Source organism: Typopeltis vanoorti, chromosome 12, assembly GCF_054136105.1.
Source record: "Typopeltis vanoorti isolate ZY-2024b chromosome 12, IOZ_Tvanoo_1.0, whole genome shotgun sequence".
Lineage (NCBI taxonomy): Eukaryota > Metazoa > Arthropoda > Arachnida > Uropygi > Thelyphonidae > Typopeltis > Typopeltis vanoorti.
The window spans coordinates 121,891,042-121,913,373 of record NC_143560.1 but is presented as its reverse complement, the minus strand read 5'-3'; the positions used below and the strand labels follow the sequence as shown (position 1 = coordinate 121,913,373).

Genomic DNA, 22,332 nt, shown 5'->3' with positions numbered 1-22,332 from the left:
AAAACTCTAATTTATCTGGCATATCGCGTCGTGGGCTTGGATGTCGCAGTTCCAACCTAACAAGTTTTATTTATCCCACCCCCCAAATGAGGTGCAACCGTCTTTACACTTTGGCCTTTAAGACCAAAGACCAACTCACAGTTGCTTCAAGATGATGTTCCATTCCACATCGTCCAGGAAAAAACACGTTATTACTGGCTGGCTTTGCCACCTAATCTAAGTCCCGTTAAACCATCCTGGTGCGGAGTTAATCCGCCCTTCCAATCGTACACAACTAAGAGTCATTATTTTGTTTTGGGTTGAATATTGCTACAGAAATCAACAGCAGGCGATTCTTTGCGGATTTTCCGGATGGGACACAGCGAGCGTTCCTATTAAAACCCTCGCGAAGTGAAATCGAATCCACTAAGGTGGGTTGTATAATAAGATTAACGGAATAAATAACTAAAATATTGGTAGAAGCTTAAAGAAACGAAAATCGCGCGTGTCCTCAAAAACAGGATAACATTGTTTAGTCCATCCCAGCAACTGAATATTCGACGTGGTAGTTTTTAATGATTATTTTTCCGATGGTTTTTGGTTTCTGCACACTTACGGCATTGCAAGATAAAAAATTTATTTTTTCCCTTTTTGGAAAATCAGCTATTCCAATTCCACAACAGCACAACGGAAAAAAAAAATCGTCCTCTTCAACACGTGATGAAGCAGCGCGTGTGATGCAATACAAAGAAAACGTTTTCTGAAACGAGACGGTGGTATTCATTATGGATTACTTGATTAAGAGAACTACTCAATTTTTCACCTTGAATAGTTAAAATCTTTTCATTTTTTAGGAGACTCACAATGAGAAAGCAACATTCTTATTAAATAGTTCTTTGTATTATTGCATATTTACTCGTACGCAACATCGAAACCATTTTTTAGTTTTCGTTGTTTACATAAAAGTTTGATGTTGACTTCCTTTCTGAGAATGAATACCTGTTGTTAAGAAAAGTTTGGTTTGTCGAGATAAATATGTGCTATGTGGTTAAAAGTTCGTAGCTATTGATTGGATACCGCCTAGGTGAATCTCAACGTTCTCTCAGAACCGCATTATAAAAATCGGTCGTCTATAACAGTGCTTCTCCCTCCCCCCCCCCCACAAGGACCTTTCCAAAATGGTGACCAAGTCCTCCGATGAATCGATTTGATTGAAATTCAACATGAGCGCGAGACCTTAAATTAGGAGTATTATTGTTAATCATATTGATCAGAATTGGCGAAACAAGCCTTTCAAATTATCAATTGAGTATTGCGCTTTTATTTATTTTTGTTCTAAGGTAATCTCTCCCTTCTGTGATGAGAAAGCAAAAACTGGTTTCGAAATGGCCCCTTCTGAAAATGGGTTCTGGTATTATTTCCTCTTATTGTAGAGAAACGATTATTGAGAAAGACAAATCTTATGCAAGTCCGAATCCTGCTGTGACACAGATGTCTGTAAATATCTTTAAAATTTTAGCCCTTGGTGTGAAACTTCCTCACTCTGCTTATTAGAGGCGCCTGAAGTACCATGTTTGTGTACAGAGCACGGTTTCTGGATTGTGCAATCCTTAACCTACCCACTGTATTTGTGCGATAAGTTTACAACTTCTACTGAGCAGGATAAATGTTTAAAAAAGTAGTACGAAAACCAATCGATAACCAGCAAAGTTAGTGAAGGTTCACATTTTTAGTTCGATATTAACGAAATTTAACTTGTTTTCAATAGTGCAAACTTTAAGGTTGGTTAAGAATCTTGTTGGCCGAGAGGAGGCTCCGGATGGTTGCTGAATCTATCTTTAAGAAAACAGACTGATTCAGCAAACATCCGGAACAGAACGTCTCACTCCAGGATTTGACGGCAAATTTGAAACCGCTTAATGAATCCGTGACCGTTTGCGGATTAACTTGTTAACTAATTAAACAGACTTCGTTTAGCACATGGGACTCAGATTAGGTGGCAAACGTTCATAGATCTAATTAGGATATGCTCAAGGTAATGACAAGCTGCACGGGGGTCTTAATATTAATAGAGACCACGTGCCCAGACTTCCTCTTCATTTAAGCTTTTTGTCTTTCTAGAAATGCGAGTGCAAAATAAAGCAGATCAACTTCTTCGTGTGAACTTGCCTTTCATAAAAGAAAGAAAGAATTAAAGCAACCAAGGATATGACTTCGTACATTCAGCAACCAGTACTTCTCGGAAACATCGGCTCGCCATTAACGCGGGATCACCCAGCCCTCCGTGACAGTACATGCAGTGGCACCTTTTAAAACCTCGAGTTAAAAAAAAATAAAAAACCTAGTAAATGAAAGAACTCTATTCAACTTCGTAATCGCTAACGTGAGAAATGTAGTGTCGCAACGAAGCTGAGATAATTGTTTATTCAGAATCGGTTCCATTGCGCATGATTAAGACTGTTCAGCAGTGTGCAGATAACCATTTATAAACTGAAAGATCAACGGTTTACTAAGCTGAAGAAGAATTAGGCCACCAGATAAGCAAATGATCTCAATAACTGCTGCAACTATAGCTGATGTTTGAATTTTTTAACGCATTTCTAGTAAAAACAATCCAATTGAATACAACCACCACCACTTGTGCAACACAAGACTCGAGCGTATAGAAAATATTTAATTTGCAGTTGTGGTCGAAATGTTTTGTTATGTATTTTGCGAACATTACCTATTTATTAAACAATTTCTCACTGAGTTCATCTTGATGCATTTTATCATCAGTATATGACTTGAAACGAACCCTATCAGGCGGTTTATTTTAATTCGGACTAAATAGAGCTCATCTATAAATTACGCAATGCTATCGGTCTGAGTTTAGACTCGCCACCTCCCTTTTGTCACAAATAATTTCCTTCAAATTACGCAGCAAATAAGACCATTCCCAGAATCTCAAATTTCATAAAAAGCGAATAAAGTTATTTATTTTGTGATTCGTAATAATTTGATATATTTATTTATATCCTGTTCATATTATATTTTTACGGGAGACCAGCAACAATTCTGGTGGGATGAGTTCAGAAAAAAAACTCATGTGCTTTTAAACAAAATACGCGAAATCGACGTTTTTTTTTTTTTTTTTTTTTATTCTTGACAAAATTTCCTGAATGCACGTATTTATTTCTTGGTTTGCGCAATATTTCCTTATTAAACTTATATTTACATGGTGTAAAAGTAAGGCGTTTTAGCTTAGCTAATAACGTTTAACTTCCTAAATACCCTTTTTCTATTGTTAATCCTAGCAAGGATATGAAAACCTTACGCATAATAACAAATTAAATTCCGAATATGTCAAACTTTAACAATAACGCACCTTTTTATTTCAAAACGACAGGTGCGGAAAAGAAAAATACAGTGGTAGAAAAGCATATTTCGGATTTTTTTTTAATCTGTTACGTATTTTATATTTTTCCCTTTTTATTTTGTCGCAAAAATTCTTCCCGTTGCTTTTTCTCCAGAGAGTGAAGCTATTTATTGAAGAGTACATTAAATAAAACCAGAAACGCAACGCCTCAAAACCTTCTTGGAAAGATCTGCATTTTATAGAGTGCAGTTTGCTTGGTTGGTACGTTTGGGATGTAAAATGTGTACTGTTGTATTAGATGAAATCAGGACACAGCGTTAAGTTGCCTTCTAATCTTTATTACTTATCTGATACAGAAAGACAGGAAAGCAGAGACAAGTTCCTTGACTTAGCTGCTATCCCGTTTAGGCCTAACTGACTAATCAAGTAAAGTGACATCACTCATATTAAGGCAAATCATTTGGACTCTATAATGTACCAAAACACCATAATATTTATTTATATATATATATACTCTTTTTTTTTAATTTCGAGCAACAGCACAATTCTTAAGTAAATGTTTTGGCTTTCATCTCGTAACATATTTGAGCTGATATGTTTGCTCCTGGCTACACCTAGCGTCTTCTAGGTTCACTAGGATTGGACAATGGCAGTTGGCTAATCATCATTTCAGGAACTGCTGAGTTGTTCTTTTTTTTTTTTTATTATTTTTTTAAAGTACAATGTTTTCTAGAATATCATTTATGATTATATTTAAAATATTTTATGCAGTTAACACGCAGTTTCTGAAGAATTTCAGTAGCAAATGAAGAGATGTTTTGTGTGTTTACTGTTTCAAATATAAAAAAAGAACTTTTTTGATCCAAGTTAAAATTGTTTTAGATGTGATGTTTGGTAATGAGGTAGGGAACGAACCAAAAATGCTTAAAGAATTCTATTAAAATTACTCTCTTAGAGAATTACACATATGGCAAACAACAATCAAATGTTATTTTACAAATAAAAATGTCTATATTACATAACAATATGGCAACAGTTAATAACTGCTGCTAAGTTAACTGTATACATGTAAAAAAACCGTATAAATTTATCACCTAAAATAGGATATTGCCTTTCTTTTGTTTATTTTTAAATAACCCACACCGTCGTGCCACGTCTCTCGTGTGAGTTACAACGTGCTGCCTTTAATTTTTCTTTCCAGGCCAACGTCTTACTAGGTCTAATAGCGCTTGCTGTACAGCATTTAGAATGCACATTGTTTTCCATTCACGTGTGGGATGGGTGGAGAAGAATGTGTGTGTAGTCTGTTCAGTTAGGTGGATGGGTGCACTTCTAATCTACAGGTCTGAAATAGCTACAAGCGATTGCTTTCGAGGTTGTCTAAAAATGTTAACAATACTTTAAATTACATAAACAGCTACGAAATTACAGTCGATTCTAACGAAATACAATAATGGAACGAATCTGTAAAGCGTACAGATATTTACACCGTGGCAGTAATAGACGCCACAACTAATGGTTACTTGGACAGAGACCAGGGTGGAGGTGAGTGAATTACAAGCATCAACACACTACGTAAACATGTGAGCGAATGCACTGTGGATGTACAAAGATATTGCTCTGGGACTACTCGATCAGGTAGGAGCAACATTCCGAGGACTTGAAGATCTCTTGCTCCGATAAATTTGAGTAATTTTCTACACATTATAAAAATATAGCAACGCCAGCTGCTGCTGCACAGAAGAAGCCAAAGTTCCTCAATGGAATTCATTGAATAGCTGTACATGACACTTGCCGGCGTTCATGTTCGGCTAACCATTTAAACGGTTACGGATAAGTGGAGCTGAGGTTCCCCCCCCCCCCCATCCTAAGCTTCCTCACTCACACATTTAGTTAACCCTATATCGATAAGATACCATAAATAGCAGAGGCGGTGCAGATGTGATGATTAATTACACAGTGTTGTGCTAATAGAGCTTAAAGCTGCTGGCATTGAGTGTATCAACGGAACTTATTAACACAGCCAAGTTCTTTGCAACTGTTAATAACAGAATGTTCGACTGGGAGTTGCGCAGGTTGGCCACCAGTTGGCTAAATGTTACAAATTAGTAGGTGATCCGTTGTGGCGTTTATGAGGTTATAAAGTGGTAGCAGAACTCGAAGCACCACAAGCTTAAAGATTTTTTTTATTTCTCTTGAGAAATCGTAAAGACATCTACAGCGTAGTAAGGAAAAGTCGATGACAGCTTTTCAAAGCGTAATAAGTGATTGGCTACCCGATTAGATTATAAATATTTAATTTTCTTCATTTGCTCTTGTATTTTATTTTCTAGAAGAAAATTAACGAGGAAGATCTTAAATTCTGTAGCGAACTTAAGCCTTTGATATCGACATACTTAAGACACAACTACGCACTCTATCCGCGCATTTTTCCATTTTAAAGCTTATTTTTTCGTAAAAAAATCTTTCTGAGACAATAAGACAAATATTTGCTGTTGCTGCAAATTCTTTCTCATTTATCTGCTAGTTTTCCTGTACAACTTCTTCAAAATCTCTTTTAGTATATCAACTTGTTAATCAGCATATGCCGTTGAAAGGTATAAAAATAATACAGTTCAAGTTCAGACAAAATTTTAGAATCTTAAACACATGTGCTACAGTTTCTTTTGAGCTTTATATTGAGCCTTCCGATACCTTGACACATGACATCTGTTTTATGACAGCCACTAATATTTTAAGATATTAATAAATACTCAAATGCACTAATGATTTTCTTTCATAAATTCATTTTAGATTGTATCGTCGCTAGTTTTTTTTTTTTTAATCATTAGAAATTCTTAAAGAAAACTCATAAACTGCAATTCAAATGAGTGGTAGATGAACACGTGTTCATAGAACAGAAACCAATGAGCAGACAAGTGAGACTAAAACAGAGATTTCATGTGTGCTATGTTAGCAGTCGCCTGCTGCTTGTAGTGAAGAAAATATTTTCATTGGACAAGGGAAGGTTTAAATGTACTTAAGCTTATTTTCCTCCATTTGATATCAAAAAAGTGAAAGTTTCAGAAAGCAAAAATGGTCGCATAACGCTATCAGTCGAATTGGCAATTGCCACGTTAAAACGTTCGCACACTACTGCTGTTAAAACATTCATTTTAAGTGATATGTAGTTTTTTTTTTTTTTCCCTAGTCAAGTTAACGCAAATCAACACTGTAGCTAATATGATCGCGTTATTATGGCTTGACTATAACTATAGGCTTCGTCTGAAATATGACACATAAGCGTTAACAGATTGTTTGCCTAATTGGACACAATCTGTCTGGGTTAAACTGAGGTCAGTATTCATTTTTAATCATTATTATATTTAGAACATATTTCAAATGCACTTACAAATTTCAAGAGAAATCTTCATTGGTCAGCAAATAATTACAAGGAAGATAAAACAACGTTCGACTAAAACCAGCAGCAGATCGAGAAGGAAAGCGATAAGGGCGCCCTCCTCTCTAAGTATCCAGAACACTAAATTTTCAGTTAAAATAAAAAATTATAATACAATTTTTTTTTTAATTTTAAAAAGTAAGTCACTGGTAAAATTTTCGGTCACTTACATTAATAAACCGAGAAATAGTAAAGCCTTTTTTAAAAGTATTTCTCGGTCGTTTTTCCGACGAGTTAAATAAAAAAAATCCTGGAATCCTACAGTGGACTGGGCTGTTGTATCATAGTGGAGTTTTTTGTGGCATTTCTTCATTAGATCGCTTTTTTAAATTAATATGGTACAATCACCGGAAAGCAAAGTCTCATTTCTGAGTTCAGTCATTGCACGATTTTCACGATCTCGGGGCTACTTGCAAGATCATAAATATACATTTGAAGGGGAAAAAAGTAATCATATGCACTTACAGGTATCCTTAACGATCACAAAGGTTGCTTACCGTGGGTTAAATTCTCTTTCTTTAGTTTTGTTTTGGAATGAATGTCGAAAGAAAACAGTTATTATGACTACATGTTAATCTAAGCATAACTCATGGTAGAAAGGATAAAGAAACAAGAATGTTACTATTACAGTATATAAATTGAAATGGCTGAAGTACTATGCATTTAAGATGTTATCAGGAAAAATGTGGTTTTTCAACTTTTAGATTATCTCGTAAACAGAAAGAAAGCAATGGGTTGCTGGATTTCGTTTTGGTTTTCAAGATTACTAAGTGAAAATCGCATCCTTTTCTTTCTTGTGACCTTAAAATCTTTCGTTTTAAAAAATATAAGTCTGTTATGAACTTCTCTTCTTGCATTTCTTAGGAATTGTTTCTGTAAAGGAACCAGTGTTTTTAAAATAAACAAAAGAGTCATTAGTTACATCATTTAGTTTCCAGAGATAAATGACTTGAATAAGTTACACAGATTATATTTATCGTAAAGCACCGAATTACATGAAATTTTTGAATTTGATGTGGATTCAGAAAATCTCCTCTTTCATGGAAGTTTTCAAAAAAAAAAAAAACTTGCATGGAGTCAGGGAAAGAAGTTTATTTACACTTCTCAACAAAGCAACCGTCTTGCGATTATAAATATTAAGATTTCTTTTTAAAACATGTCTTAATACTGAAAAGTATTGCTTCTCTCTGATATCCAACCTTTTTTTTCCCAAGTACAATGGCTATTATCTGCTTGGCAGATTAAAATAAAAACTTAATGATTACAAGAGTATTTTCGAGTGACTAGATCTGGTAAATAAACATAAATCTCAATAATAAATAATTACAATAAATAACCTCTGTATATATATTATAAATATGCTAGACTGTTTCAAGAACATCATACATCACGATGAAAATAATAATTATAAAATGCTGATTACAAAATTGACTAGACTAGAGTAGACATAAACACACTAGAACATTTGTTTTAGTTGGTGCCACCGCTTATTGCAGACTATCTGCATCGAATGAAATGTCAGTAGGAGATAAAAATCTTAACCAGCTCGCCAGTTTGAGGTCACTTAATGTAAAGAGTCCAGCAGATGATAATCATCTTCTATGGGTGATCACCCAGCGCTCGTTTAATGTTTTCAAAATATGGTCTTTGACTTCATAACATGAGACGCATGTCCTTGCTTTTCAAAAAAGAGACAGCCTGTTTTTTTATATTTTAAATCAACAGGTAATCAGATACAAATGTCTTTTACCTTGTAAGTCAGAAATCGAAATACGGTAATGGACTGATTGAAATTTCTAGTATACTTTAGAGAACGAGATTAACGAAGAGTGTTTACATGCATTGAAACAGATGTAAACAATGCAACCGATCATGTATAAATTCTAACATATATTAAAACTGTGTAGAGCGAGTTCTAAACAATGCCAACAGGTGGCTAAGATAAAACACGAAGTAAAATTAAATCTAGCACACGAAAGAGTTTTAAAAATAAAAGTATTCTAACAAAAACGCTCACAATATTTTGCCTGGATTATACATTTGTTTTCTTTAGTCAATTAATAATAAACTCATATGGAAATTATATTTAAAAAATATTTTTTTATTAGATATTCTCTCGATATTTGCTTTTGGAAATCACTGCGATTATCTTTTTATAATCGCTCGTCAATTTTTGAAGTATGTGTGTTGAAAGCATGAATCGTATTCTATTTTCATTTATTCTGTTTTATTTTTTGTGTGGAGTTATAATTGTAAAGTATCATAACTAAGTTTTCGGATTGGGGAAAAATGCACCACTACGTTGCCGATGCAAGAAGCGAAAAAGTAACAGCCTTTAATTATTTTAAAATTACGTTGAAAGCATCAGGATATTAATTTAATTATGTTTAATGAAATGTAATTTTAATTAGCTCAGATATCCAGTGTAATTCGCGTTTCTACGTCACATTTCGCATAAGATATAAAACGATTTTGGACGCACGTTGGAATTAAACCTAGCGACAATAACTTTTTTAAATCATGAATTTCGAGGAACTTATCAGCTGTATGGGTTTAGCTGGTAGACAACAAAACCAAATAGCAACAAAAATAAATAAATATTTGGTTTAATTTTACCTATCCCTTTGGCCCGCTCCTGATATTAAGATTAAAATGATGCGCTAATAAGCGTTCCACTTTTTGTAAGCTAAACTTATAAAATTACAAGAAAGGATTTTCAATATTCTCGTTCAGAAATACGTTTTTGTTCGTTTCTATTGCGATCAGCCGTGGAAAAAACGAATGCTAATAAAGAAAAACGCTGTCAAATATAACAATATTAAGAAACGATTTGTGTTCATTGCAGATTGCGATACTGTTTGGAAGGGTTTTAGGTATGAGTTGCATTTCGCTTTTGGGGGAAACGGCAATGCATTCTACTGAGCCGGCATCGCGTTTATTTAAGAGTCGGTTTAATTGCTGGCGAGTGTGTATACTGTTTATTTGCAGGCGTGCAGTTTCCTTAAGTTCGCTCCTTTACTTGTAGACAATATAAAAAGGAGAACAGGAAGCAAGTAGTTATTGGTGACCTTCTAATGAATCAAAATTTCTGTTCAACTTTCTTAGGTCGAAACCTTTACTCTTTCCCAGCTACTTAAACTGCTTTATCAGATGGGGTAAACCAATACAAAGAGCTTGCGATATTAACTTCATTTACATGGGCATAATTGTGCGCAACAAGGTGCCGGTTATCGCTAAATAACGGGCGTGCAGATGTCGTCCGAGCGGCACCGGGAGTCGGAGGTGTACTACTTAGCATAGCTCGTGTTGGACGTTATGGAAGCTTCCACTGGCGATGACAGGCTGGTTTAAGTAGCATAATGTTATTCCATTTTTCGCTGCTAAGGACATGTGTCTCTTCGTAAGCTGTTGGCTGGAATAATATAACTTTAGGAGAGGCACCGCGGTTTCGGTGACACTGTATCGGCTGCAGATGGGAGTTAATTAACTCAGCTTCATGCTCAGGGCTAATTTCCGAGACTTGTGCATAATTAACGACCCACGCTTGAAATGCTTGAATGGGCTTCGGGTGGGAATGGCAAGATGGAATGCTAAAGTGATAAATATGGCGAAAACTGCAATTAACTGGCAAACTGTTTCCTTGCTGCAAGCTTCCCAAGCTGGCGATTTGGTTTCGGAAACAATAACAACAACAGTATTCATTAAGGGGATGAAATGATGGAGGGGAAACAAAGAAAAACGAGCTAGGCTGCCGCCGAATTTCTTTGATATTACGCTAAATTATAATGGGGCATCAAACCAACATTAAGTCGCTAATATTCGAGGCTCACAATGGAGCGCTGTGTTTGAATTGCACTGGACATTAGAGTAATTGTGTAGGGGCAGGTCGATTTTTGATTCTGCTGCACTGTTGGGTGCGTCCTACGTACACTGTCGTTATCTTTTGGTGGTGACGTCACAGAGTCGAGGTACTAATTGCTGTTACTCGGGGAGAGACTTAAGTACAGACAGAGCTGAACTAGGGAGGAACATTCGCACACGAATTACACATGCACCTTAGAAATGTTACGCCGGTAAAGATATCCCCCTGGACCTTCCGATGGGAATAACATTTAAGATTTGCAGCCTTTTCGGGCTACCTTGAGCTGTCTTACCGCAGTTAGAAATCTGTTGCTTCTGGTGGGGAGAGCTGAATGACTCTCCGAGATCTTTACTAAGCCTAATCCTGTCCAGTTGTATTTATTGGGGTTTAGTAACAACAGAGTCAAAAGAACGAGTCGCAGTGGTTGTGTGTACAGCTGTGCTAGGATTAGGTTTAGTTTACAGCACGGAGTTCCGGCATGCAAGGACAACACTATACACCAAGTAATTGCTAGAATGTGCATCGACAGACCAATGTGCCCTTGCGCTTAAAAACTAATCCACCATCTTCGTTTCCTTTTTTCCCCCTTGGGTTGGGGAGCTGGGATTCCTAAGTCAGGTAGTTGCTAGGACTAGAATTCTAAAGGACGATACAGAAGCTAGGGTTACGATGTGGTGACGGCAGCAGTGGGGGTTGGGGGAATGATGGTTGACGCAACATTTGAGGTTGGTAGCGAACTTGTCATATGGTTAATTGAAGACAAGGATGTCTTGGACTTGTCCTCGTCTTGCCATTTGTCCTGAGAGCGCCGTCTGGCGTTCATGAAAAAATTTCCAACTGTGCTAAGCTCCAGCCCCAACTGCTGCGATATGGTGATTTGCATCTCCTTGGAGGGCCGCTTGGTCTCCTTAAAAATGGCCTGTAGGGTGCGCCGCTGTAGGTCTGTAAATACCAAGCGGGGCTTCTTGGGGGTGTTGGGGTTCTTTTGCTGTTGCTGTTGTTGCTCTTCTTTCCGTTTGCAGGCTGCGGAGAAAAAGAAATCGCAAATTACTATCAGGTCACGTGATGATATATTTCCATATAATGTTTACATGAGTCCATAATAAAAAGGAATCTTTCTATTTAGATTTACATTAGTTTAGATACACGTTAATTAGATCACTAAACCTTCCGTTGCTATCACAATTACCTGAAGTCACTGAAAAAATAAAAAATAATTTTTAATCAAGAACAAAAATATTTTCTTGCCGTCCTACGGAAGATAAATATCAAAGTTTTGCAGATGGACATTAACGGTGGCTTCGGAGACCTACAATAATTATTTAATTTTCAGTTAAGTGATTCGTATCAAAAGACATCTTGCAAACTTCATAATAAAAAACCCCAAAAGTAATCTTTCATAAACAATTGACTAAAATATATACTTAAGGATGATCACTATACTTTTCACTTTTAAGAAACTGATTTAATGTTTATATTAGAGTTCAAGAATTATGATGTTCATTTATAAATGAACATCGCAATAAAACAGACGCACTTACTGCATTTCTTTAGATTTTTCACTTAACTAATTCCGTTATAGGGATAGGCTGGTAATCCCTATTGGCACACACACTGCAACAATTTGAACCAAGAAAATGTTTACATCGTTATTATAAAACAGGTTTTTTTGTTCAATAAGCAACAAATAAAGCAAGAAAACGTTGAATCAATTATGGTAGATGCCATTCTGATCAATCAATGCTTCATACTTTTCCGTGTGATGGCAGATGCATTGTCTTCCAACGCGGATGGAGAAACTACAAAGAACTATACATTGAGGGGGGTGGGGATAATTTTCAAAGTCTGCTCTGCTGTTTTTCTTATGGCAAGTGATTGGCAGGAGTTTCTTACTTTACGATCTGAAGAGTGTTGGAAGTTAATGCTTCGTTTACGAAAAGAGATTCAATTTTGCATAACCTTCAAATGCCTCCATGAATAACACAGGCATTCGAAGGTTACGAATTTCATCCAGGAAGAACGTAGGAAGCCTTGTAGGCCTTTTCGATTAAGCCAAAGTTAGCCAGTCGCTGACCGAAAAATGATAGTTTGCAAATGGACTGGACTACAATCTCCTCCCCTTTCTGAAATTAAAAAAAAAAAAGCTTGCAAACACACTTCGTCGAAGGTATAAGAAGACAACCGGACCTCATGGCTTCAGCTGTAGTAGAAACTGAATCTAATTATCCAATGCCGGTCTGTATTATATTAAATAACTTTCGGATTCAACTCATATTTCAGAATATAGAAAACTAATTTAATAAAATAACCACTCATATTTGCTGCTTCGCTGAGACTCTGGCAGGCTTGTTTAAGACCTTTCTAATACTAATAGCGGAGTGAAGTTTTCCACCGGAAAACTCTGGTCAAGACAGAAAAGCACGCAATTAACAGAGATCACAGTGGTCTGAGTTACTTCTGTCAGCAAACAGCCCAACTCATTTTCAAGTTAACAAAATGTGCAGCAGAATAATTAGCTGTACAAATTATAGAGCGCTTGTATATTGTAATCTTTCGAAAGATCAGTAATAAATTCTTTCCTTTTCTCTCCTAAATTTTTGCTTAGATATATTGACGCCTATATTATGTGTCCACATGGTCGTATTGGCCTAAAACATTTTACACATACTAAACGATATTCACCCTCGAGTGAACTTTGCAGTTTCGGGATAATTCATTTCCTCGACACCCCAGGCTTCCAGTAAATCTACACGTGCAGGAAAATAGCTGCATGGTTCGTTGCATTATCACCCTGAAAGACCTGGGTTCAAATCATATTTACGGGGTGAGGAATCTTCATGGGGAGATTAAATGAGAGAAATGAAGGTGAGCTAGCTAGCCAGTGTCATATAGAAAGAGTAAAGTTTCCCCCCCCCCAAAAAAAATCGAATATTTACTTTCTGAACCTACATGAGTGCATTCTCTTGCACTCATGTAGTTACGTTAGCCTCGTAACTTTGTTTGCTTTGGCCGCAATACCAACTGAGAAAATCGAAACCTTGATCAAAAATCAGATTTTCAAAACTTGATCTTCCGAATTTGAGCTAATGTCGTCATCAGAACTGCTTCTGCATGATGGACACGTCCCCAAAACTCGAGTTTTTCATCCCACAAACTAGTCACAAGAATACTTGAAATTCAAAGCACAATACACACTCCTCATCATTATAAGTGTTTTGACAGTAATTCCAAATAATGCAACTTAAAAAAGAAATAAGCTCCTTCTAAATACATTTTCAGCTTAATGTCTAGAAGTGGGGAGAAGTAGCAAATTGTTCAAAAAGAAATGATATTTTTACCATTCCTCGAATACATGGCAGAATATACTTGAATATCATTAGATAAAATCTTGTATTTCGTGGGTCCTTAATCCATATCCAGTGGATATGGATTAAAGATGTACAAAATCCTTACCATTTCTACAACCTTGTGAGAAAGAAAAAAAACTTGAATCAGAAACGAACCAAATCAGAAATCGTGTTCGACCAAGTTATCAAATGCTTAAGTTACTTCCGAAATCAAAATTTAAATCCCAAAAATTTCTCCACGGAAACGCACTCTACAACCTTAATCATCGTAACCGAGGAGATTTTTCATCGCGAACAAGAGTTGGCAGTCACGATTAATAATAAATCTTCAGCCCAATTTCCGACACTCTTCAGCAAGTGGAAGTTCACTTCGCAGTTCATTTTATTAGGCGTATTGAGTACACTGCTGTACAAGCACCGAAAATGCCAGTTTTAGTTTCTAGTGAAGTTTTGCACGTAACGTGTTCGTTTGCCAAATTTATTTTTGCCATGTTCTACTGTGAACACCGTTTATCCCGGAAACATATACTGCCACGGTTTTGGCTTTCTTTCTTTCGCAAAATATCGTCATGTTAAAAGTATCTCAGCTACTTCTAAGATTTTCTCGTTATATATCGAACCTTTTGACTTTAACTGAATCTAAGGAATATATTAGTGATAAATCGAGCCCACCTACTCTTGTTGATATTTCGATAGATGTGACAATGGCATCCGGAGAATGAACAAAAAGAAAAAAAAAATTTTTTCTGGATTCCTCGAAGTTCTCATTGTGCCAACTATTAATCTAGTTTTAAAAGAAAAAAACCTGAATTTGTGGAGGATTTCAAACGCAATAATACCACGACAGCAAAACGAATATGCTGTATTGTTGTTCATCTGAGATATTATGTGTCTGTTGCTTTGCAATCATTAGGTGTGTTTACCTTTTCTAATTCCCTAAAGACGCTTATTATCAGAAACGAATTTTTTTTTTTTTCTGTGGTCTTTCACTGTTTCTGATTAGAACCCTCTTTAGATATTTTTTATCGCTACATTCTACAGTTCAGAAACACTCTGGAGATGCAGTGCTAAATATCCACTAGCATACGCAGTTCTTCCAACTTCATCAAAATTTGATGTACTGTGTATTTCGGTGTAAACTACAGGCTCGTTACAATAAATCACAGAAAAAACAAACATTTCTGTGCAGGTTTGGGTAAGTTAGGACAGTTCAATGTTTAGCAATAAACCGCTCTGTTGAGTAAACCTAAAATTTTGTTACAGGGAAGTGCACTGTTTATATGCAGTGCTGTGTTTAGAAAATAAAAATAATGGCCAGCCCAAAGGCAGTTTATTGAAAATGGCCTACGGTGATGGCATGAGTGCAATTCTTTGAATGATTCCACTGATTTAAAAAAAAAAAAAAAAAAAAAAAAAAAAAAAACGGGAGAATCTCAAGTAAAAATCATGAAAAAAAAGAAATGTAGTTCACTTCCCAATGTCAATTAATTCCGTAAGAAATATTAAGAGGGTAGAATGCCTACCGAACCTGAACTGTATCGCGTCTCCTAAACAAATAAAAAATAAAATAAAAATAACATTTTTTCGAAGCATAACGAAACACACTGAAAGTGAAAGAGCTCCTTTGGCTCCGTGTATCTTTTTTGTGTTCTCGAGGCTATGAACGCTTTGGCTTGTGGTCTACTTCCCACTTCTACTCTCGACTGGCAAGCCGTGCGTTGGAATCTCCGACTATGGATGTGTACGATTGTCATTAGGTAAACATAACTCGCAAATGTCGTTTTGTTCCCATAGGAAGTAGGTGGCACTGCTTTAGCCCAAACTATTGGAAATCGGTAGGCAGCCAGTGATATCTGAATTCCTGGCTACCGATGACCTTGGAGTGACCAAGAATAGCAAACAACTGATCCTAAATTCTGAACTGGATGTCTGAAACGGTGCAAGTTCAGTTACAAGCCGAAATTTCAGGGAGGAAAAGCTGACCTTTAGAAGTCCCTAATATCGTGCGACCCACCCTTGTTTTCAATATGAGTGCTATTACATCTACACTGATATATCAGATGTAAATCATTTGATGCGGCACATGTTGGTCGAATTGTGTAGTTTTATTTATTTTTAGAAAAAAAAAGTCCTCGACAGGTACGCAATTTGAATATAAAATAACAAGCTTAATGAACCTCATGTGTCCGTAGTTTTTAGAATTTTGCCGCGTTATTATATTATAGCATGGACCACATTTTGGAAATCAAGAGGTCTGATATTTGCCACAGATTATATAACAGAAATGGTTCACGTGATAGAACTTGCAGAAATGATTCATGAAATAAAATGGGAAAGAGAACAGTCATATTAATTTTATTATTATTATTACCACGTGACACCTCCAGGGAGTCCAAGGACTCATCGTGGGAGGGCACACTACTCTACTTAGCTAAATACATCTCATCCTCTCCACCACTACTTAATTCTCCAACTGCGACACTACTACCATCAACGCCATCTATCGTCCATCACCACCAACAATTGTATTTTTTGTCTGTAAATTGCGTATGTTCTGAAGGCCGATTTGTCTGTACGCGGAATGAAAAACCAGAGTTTCCGGAAGAAAAAAACCCTGCTACCACCGTATGAGATCGGCTAACTCACCTTCAACTGAAGAAGCCATATAAGGATTCCCCTCGTCACGAACGATAATCGAACCAATTGTGCTACGGCGGCGCGCATATTAAACTAATGAAATTTAAATATAACGATAGATTAGTCTGAAAGCGAGATGCTAAAAATGAATGAGACTTTAGGAAGTCCTAAAGCCAAACGAATGCTAAATTTTACGATGTAGCAGATTCATCCTCCAAGGACGTTCAGTTTATTGAACATTGGTAATAGAAGTGGAATCAAATGAGAGGTCGCACTTAGAGCGAGAAAATTCGGATAACCGCATGTTTCTTTAAGGCTATTTGACAACAGTGTCTTTCATGAGAGTGATCGTGCTCAGTCTGGTGAATGAGCGCCAGACTTTCTGTCTCTTCCAATCCAGATAGGCGCGCTAGAAGTAACTAGTCTCAAATTTTGCGCTTTACCGTAATTAAAAAGAAACTGCCGCAGGTCCTTCTAACATTAAACTAAAATATAAATGCGATTGTATTAGAATATAAAATCAATTCCAGTTTGAAATAAATTCAAATTATGCGCATACAAATGAATTAAGCATATCAAGACACAAATTCGTGTTGTATTCTAATGCAAATACTTTATCTTTTAATAAAAGATATTCTGTGTACGTTAAATTCTACGTTAGAAGCGCACCGATGGAAGTTGATATTTTCTATTACTTTAATAAACGTATTCTGTAGAATAATAAATTTGACATATCAAAATGCAGATTATTTCTCACTGATGTGTGTTAAATGCTATTTCTCCTGCTAGAACAGACATACTAATTCTCCTGAATATGAATATATCGGTGTTACAAAGAAAACTAAACTCGGTTCATATGCAAATAGATAAATACGTGAACGAACTATGATATTTAATTCTTTATAAAGCATTGGAAATTATCATGGAAACGTAAGTGCAAATGAATGCGAAATATTCCAGTAGTGAGAGATGATACACCGCACCTTTCATCGTTCGCGCTACAACAGGAAGACGGATCTGCTTCGCGTAAGGTAATCAAAATAATAAAACCACAGACCTAAAGCCGTAGTTCTCAAAGAAGGCTCTCAGCTCTACAGTCAGTCCATGATATGAGCAACAAGGCAGCGAAAGCAGTCTTAAACATCGCGTAAGACTGTCAAATTCAAAATATTTGCTCTGCATTTAGATTAAGTAATTCTTAAAAGCCACTTTTCTTTCTTGTGTGGTGTGGTGGAGTTAATATGGTTTTCTTCTTCGCCTATGATCTCATGCTTTTAAGCGTCGAGATTTCGCCAAAGAGATTTCCATGCCGTCCTGTCCAAGGTTTGTTGTTTTGCTTCTTTCCAGTTAATTCCCTTCTTTTCCAATTTTTCTTTAATTTCCTTTTGCCAACCTTTCCTGGGTCTGCCTATGTTTCTTTTTCCTGTTTTCTGGCTTTCGTATACAGTTTTTGCTATTCTTCCATTCGATTGAGATGTCGAAACCATCTCATTTGGGCTTTGCGTTAAATTGATTCAGAGGTGCAACTTGAAGGCTGTCTCTTATGGTTTGATTTCTTATTCGATCTAGTCTTGTTTTTTGTGCCACTTTCCTGAGATATTTCATTTCAATTGTTTGTAGTTTAATTGTGTTTCCTGTTGTTAAAAACCAAGATTCACAACTGTATCTTAATGTTGGTAGAAACACTGAACGGTACACTGCCATTTTGGTATTCTGGGCGACCTCTTTCTTATCTAGGAGTGGGTCTTTCATTGCATAGAATAGCTTTGTTCCCCCTCTTATCCTGTTGTTAATTTCTGTGTCTAGTCTACCATCCTCTTGTATACATGATCCCAAGTATTTAAAGGAGTGGACTTGTTCCAGTTGGTGATTCTCTATTTTTATTGTGTGTTTTTGTTGGTTTCTAGATATGGTCATATTTAATATGGTTTTAACAGCAGTTATTTTTAGGCAGAGAAACAATTTAGGATAAATGTATATTTTCCCTTAAGTCGCGCACTGCAAAATTTGCGCAGCGACAGTTTTCGAACATCACCTGATTCGGATCCGTAATTTTCAGGTGATTTTAAGGCGATGTTCTCCTTTAATGGAATTGTTTTGGGAAATATTTGTGTTTTAATAACACATCACAGGTTTCTTTTTTAATTGCTGAGTGAGTGGGAAGATTACTGCCAGTTTCTTGGAAATGATTTAAGAGAAATTCGGACATTTCTCTTCATTTTAAAATGTTTCAGTGTTTTTGAAGGAAATCTTATAATCGTCTTCTACAAAAGAAGAAGTATACTTCATTTAAATATCTTTAATGCTCCTTTCTCCAGATATATTTGAATGCTGCTAATTAATATCAATTACCATTAATAAAGTGCAAAAATTATTCGTCCGTCTCATTTCTAGAACATTCCTTTTGTTCGTGGCGACAGGTTTGGGGAGGATTCTCCTGCGTTTGAACTGAATCCCCTTACTTTGTTGTTTGAAATAACGAACTCTGCATTAACATTTTCGACTACTCTGTGTTACCCTAAGCTGCAACATTTCTGTGGAAACGACTCAGTTGATCATCAGTGCACCGATGAATTCCGGTTGGACACCTTTCGGAATAGTTAGTTGGACAAAAAATAAAAGTTAAACATTCTTAGGGAGGAAGTGACTGTAATAACGTTAAATTAGGTTTATACAAGTTGGTGAAACAGAGTGCATTTGAGAAGCGCTGTTTTGTACTTTCTGTTTTAACTTTATGTTGCAATAGTCGTAAAATCAAAACCCATCCATGGTTCCCGAAACACGAATTTTTCAATTTGGGCCATTTTAACACATGTGAGACTACTGCAACATCTGTCCATCGAGTGGATGAAAGTCGCGGTCTTTTCTGCAGAGATCTGACCCAAAAAATCCTTCCACGACCATGGAACATCTGGAAAACGCGCGCAATTAATGGATTTCATGATCTTGGTTGCAAATGATAAATCCAACCAATCACAACAGGTTGCTCTTATAAAGTATGCATACGAATCACTGTAAACCCAAGTAACGCGAAAAACAATTGTCCAAAAAATGGCCGAAAATTTTTAAAATTCGCTACTGTGAGACCGCTATATATAGTGTGATCTGTATATAGGCATCGCATAATACTAATTATTCAGACTCTTACACAAGGAATTTTACCTTTTAAGCGAGAGACAAATATCGCGCATAAACAACAGATAGGAAGAGTACAACTGTTATATTCTCTAAGGAAAGACGGAACATCCCACAGTTAATGCAACGACACTCGGAAATACTTCTTTAACCAGAAATCTCAGATCTTAGATCAATGCTTGGATGTAATATAAAGTAAAAATTCTTTGTTTTAAAAACTCACCGGTTGTATAAGAATTTAAAAAGTCACGCAAGCTCTTTATTTGGAAAGCTACTTGATGATCCAACTCTCGAACGCAAATAGCATTTTCTCTAGATCTTCAACGTGCGTTAGCCCTATCTCGGTTGCAGGTAACAAGGTTTACTTCTGTTTCAAAGGAAATAAATTAACAATTAAACAGAAGCACACGATTAATGTGCTTCTCTTAAAGTCGAGACAACTAATGCCAGGCGACATTTGTCTTGACTTAATTCTGAAATTTCTGTGTCACTGCTGTGGTGTCTTTCTGTAGGAAGATCATATTGCATTCCAATCATCAAAAAATGCTGGATCACAATATGATCTTCTTGCTGCAAACAGCAAACATGATCTTCGTTATCTTGGTAGGGGGAAGAGCTGGAAATTATATTAAACGAACTAAATTAATTGAAGGAAGGAAGAAATTACTGATTTGTTAGAACAACTGAAGATCGTATATGTGAGAACAAAAATGCTTTCGGATTAATGCGAAGTGGTGTGGGTGTGTCCACTTTTACTTTTGCCTCTGAGTATCAAACATTAGGATCAAATCAGTTGGACTCTTCGTATGTGCTAATAAAAAACAAATGCAAACTTTTTTTTGGAAATCACGTTTTTTAAATAGTGCGGTACTGAGTCAACCCATGCTGAATATCATGTGAATGCAATATATCGATTACTTTGAGAAGATTTATCCTTCGTCGAATAACTTAATGCCAGGTAATATTCTAAAGAAAAGCTTGAAAAGATACTCCTAAATTCGGACTCTTAAACTGTTAGATGCCATACTTCAAAATCACGTGATTTGTACCTGCAATAATACCGGGAGTTGAAATGTTTTTGTTAGGTAATGTCGGAGTGAAAGCATAATAGTAATAGGAAGTCGAAAATACTTTGATGATGGCTCCCTAAGTCAAGCGCACATCTTCACAGTGTCGTTAATGTATTTGTTTCGAAGCTGGTCTTTCAGAGATTAAAAAGCAGCTTCTTTCTGGATAGTTAAGAGATTTAAAATATTTTCTTGCTGCACTTCACTTCTTAGCCGTTCTATCAGTAGCGGATAGCATGTTTTCAGAATACTCTTTCCCACAGCAAAAATTCTGTAAATAAACCTTAAATATATTCAAAGTTAAAATTCACTTTGTGGATTTTAAATTTTCATTTGACGGTAATAACTTTTTTTTCTCAATAATTCTTTACTTATTTCTACACTTTTAAAATAAATTATCGGCAATGTTCTATTCTTCTATTCCGAGCCACTCGCTCCTTTGCTTGCTTCGACTAAAACCTAAAACATCCCTTAAAGAAGGGGCCCCCTACGCGTTCAATCAGCCAAGGGAAGCTGCACCTTATCAGTCAATAAAGGTCATGTTGTAACTTCTCCATTATTTGAACTGAATTGATGCAGGTGTCGATCCCTAAGCACGCGCTTTTGGAGTGAGTCCGCAATATATCACCACTCGGTACATCCGTCATCGCAGTTGAGGACATTGCTCATCTCCTACGCACTCTCGATCCATCACACAAAACTGAGTTCACCCGCATCAAGTGCTTGCATGTTTATGCTCGGAGTGGAGATCGGGGCGACCAACTGACTTATTTAGCGCACTCGCAGTACCCTGAACAAAGCGAGTGAGAGAGAGTATTTTAATCCGAACTGGACCCCATTCGATCTTTCAAAAATTCTTTCCTTTGTATTTCAGGATCATAATTTATTTCATTTTCTGAATTTTTTTTCCCTTCTGTTTCTTCTATGCTTCAGTTAATCACTAGTCTCCCACTTTGTTTCCCTCAATCGCTACCATTGATTTTTTTTTTTCTTTATTCAAGTTTCCAATCCCTCTTTTCATGGTATATTTTTCGCGTATTTTTCTTAATTTCCTTTTTTTCTTACAATTTTTTTTCGTGCGAGGATGGTTTTTGCTCTATTCCGTCTCTAGTTTTTCCATTCTGTCAATCTCACCTTTGGCACGGCCATCTATAAGAGGAGTCCTCTCGATTGATCTGAAGATGTAACAGCTGTTGGCAGCCCTCTCTGCAGCCGCGACGGAATAAGCGATGCAGCCAATTAATGCTGCCTCAGCTGCTATTAATTTTTAGTGGGGATGGTTAAGGATTCATGAGACCCTCGATCTCCAAGACGATGATGTCTGTGGTCAGGAGAAACAGTCAGTAGGGAAACTTTCAAAACCTCGTCTGGTTTCTTTAAAGTGCTGGAATAGCGGGAAGACGAAAAAAAAAAAAAAAACTCGAGGAGAAAAAAAAAAGTGGAAGGCAGTGGCGACACGAGAACTGAAAACGTTTTGAATTAAACCATTTCTAAATAACTGCACGCAA

The 22,332-nt window shown here is 36.4% G+C and overlaps 1 protein-coding gene across 1 annotated transcript in view; it reads right to left on the bottom strand.

The window, feature by feature from the left end:
* Positions 1–11,302: 11,302 nt before the first annotated feature.
* onecut (homeobox protein onecut) overlaps positions 11,303–22,332 on the bottom strand; it is a 263,632-nt gene continuing 252,602 nt past the window's right edge. Inside the window, exon 5 of the mRNA XM_090402187.1 lies at positions 11,303–11,661. Within this exon, the coding sequence (XP_090258313.1) occupies positions 11,303–11,661 (359 nt within the window). The remainder of the gene's footprint in view (positions 11,662–22,332) is intronic.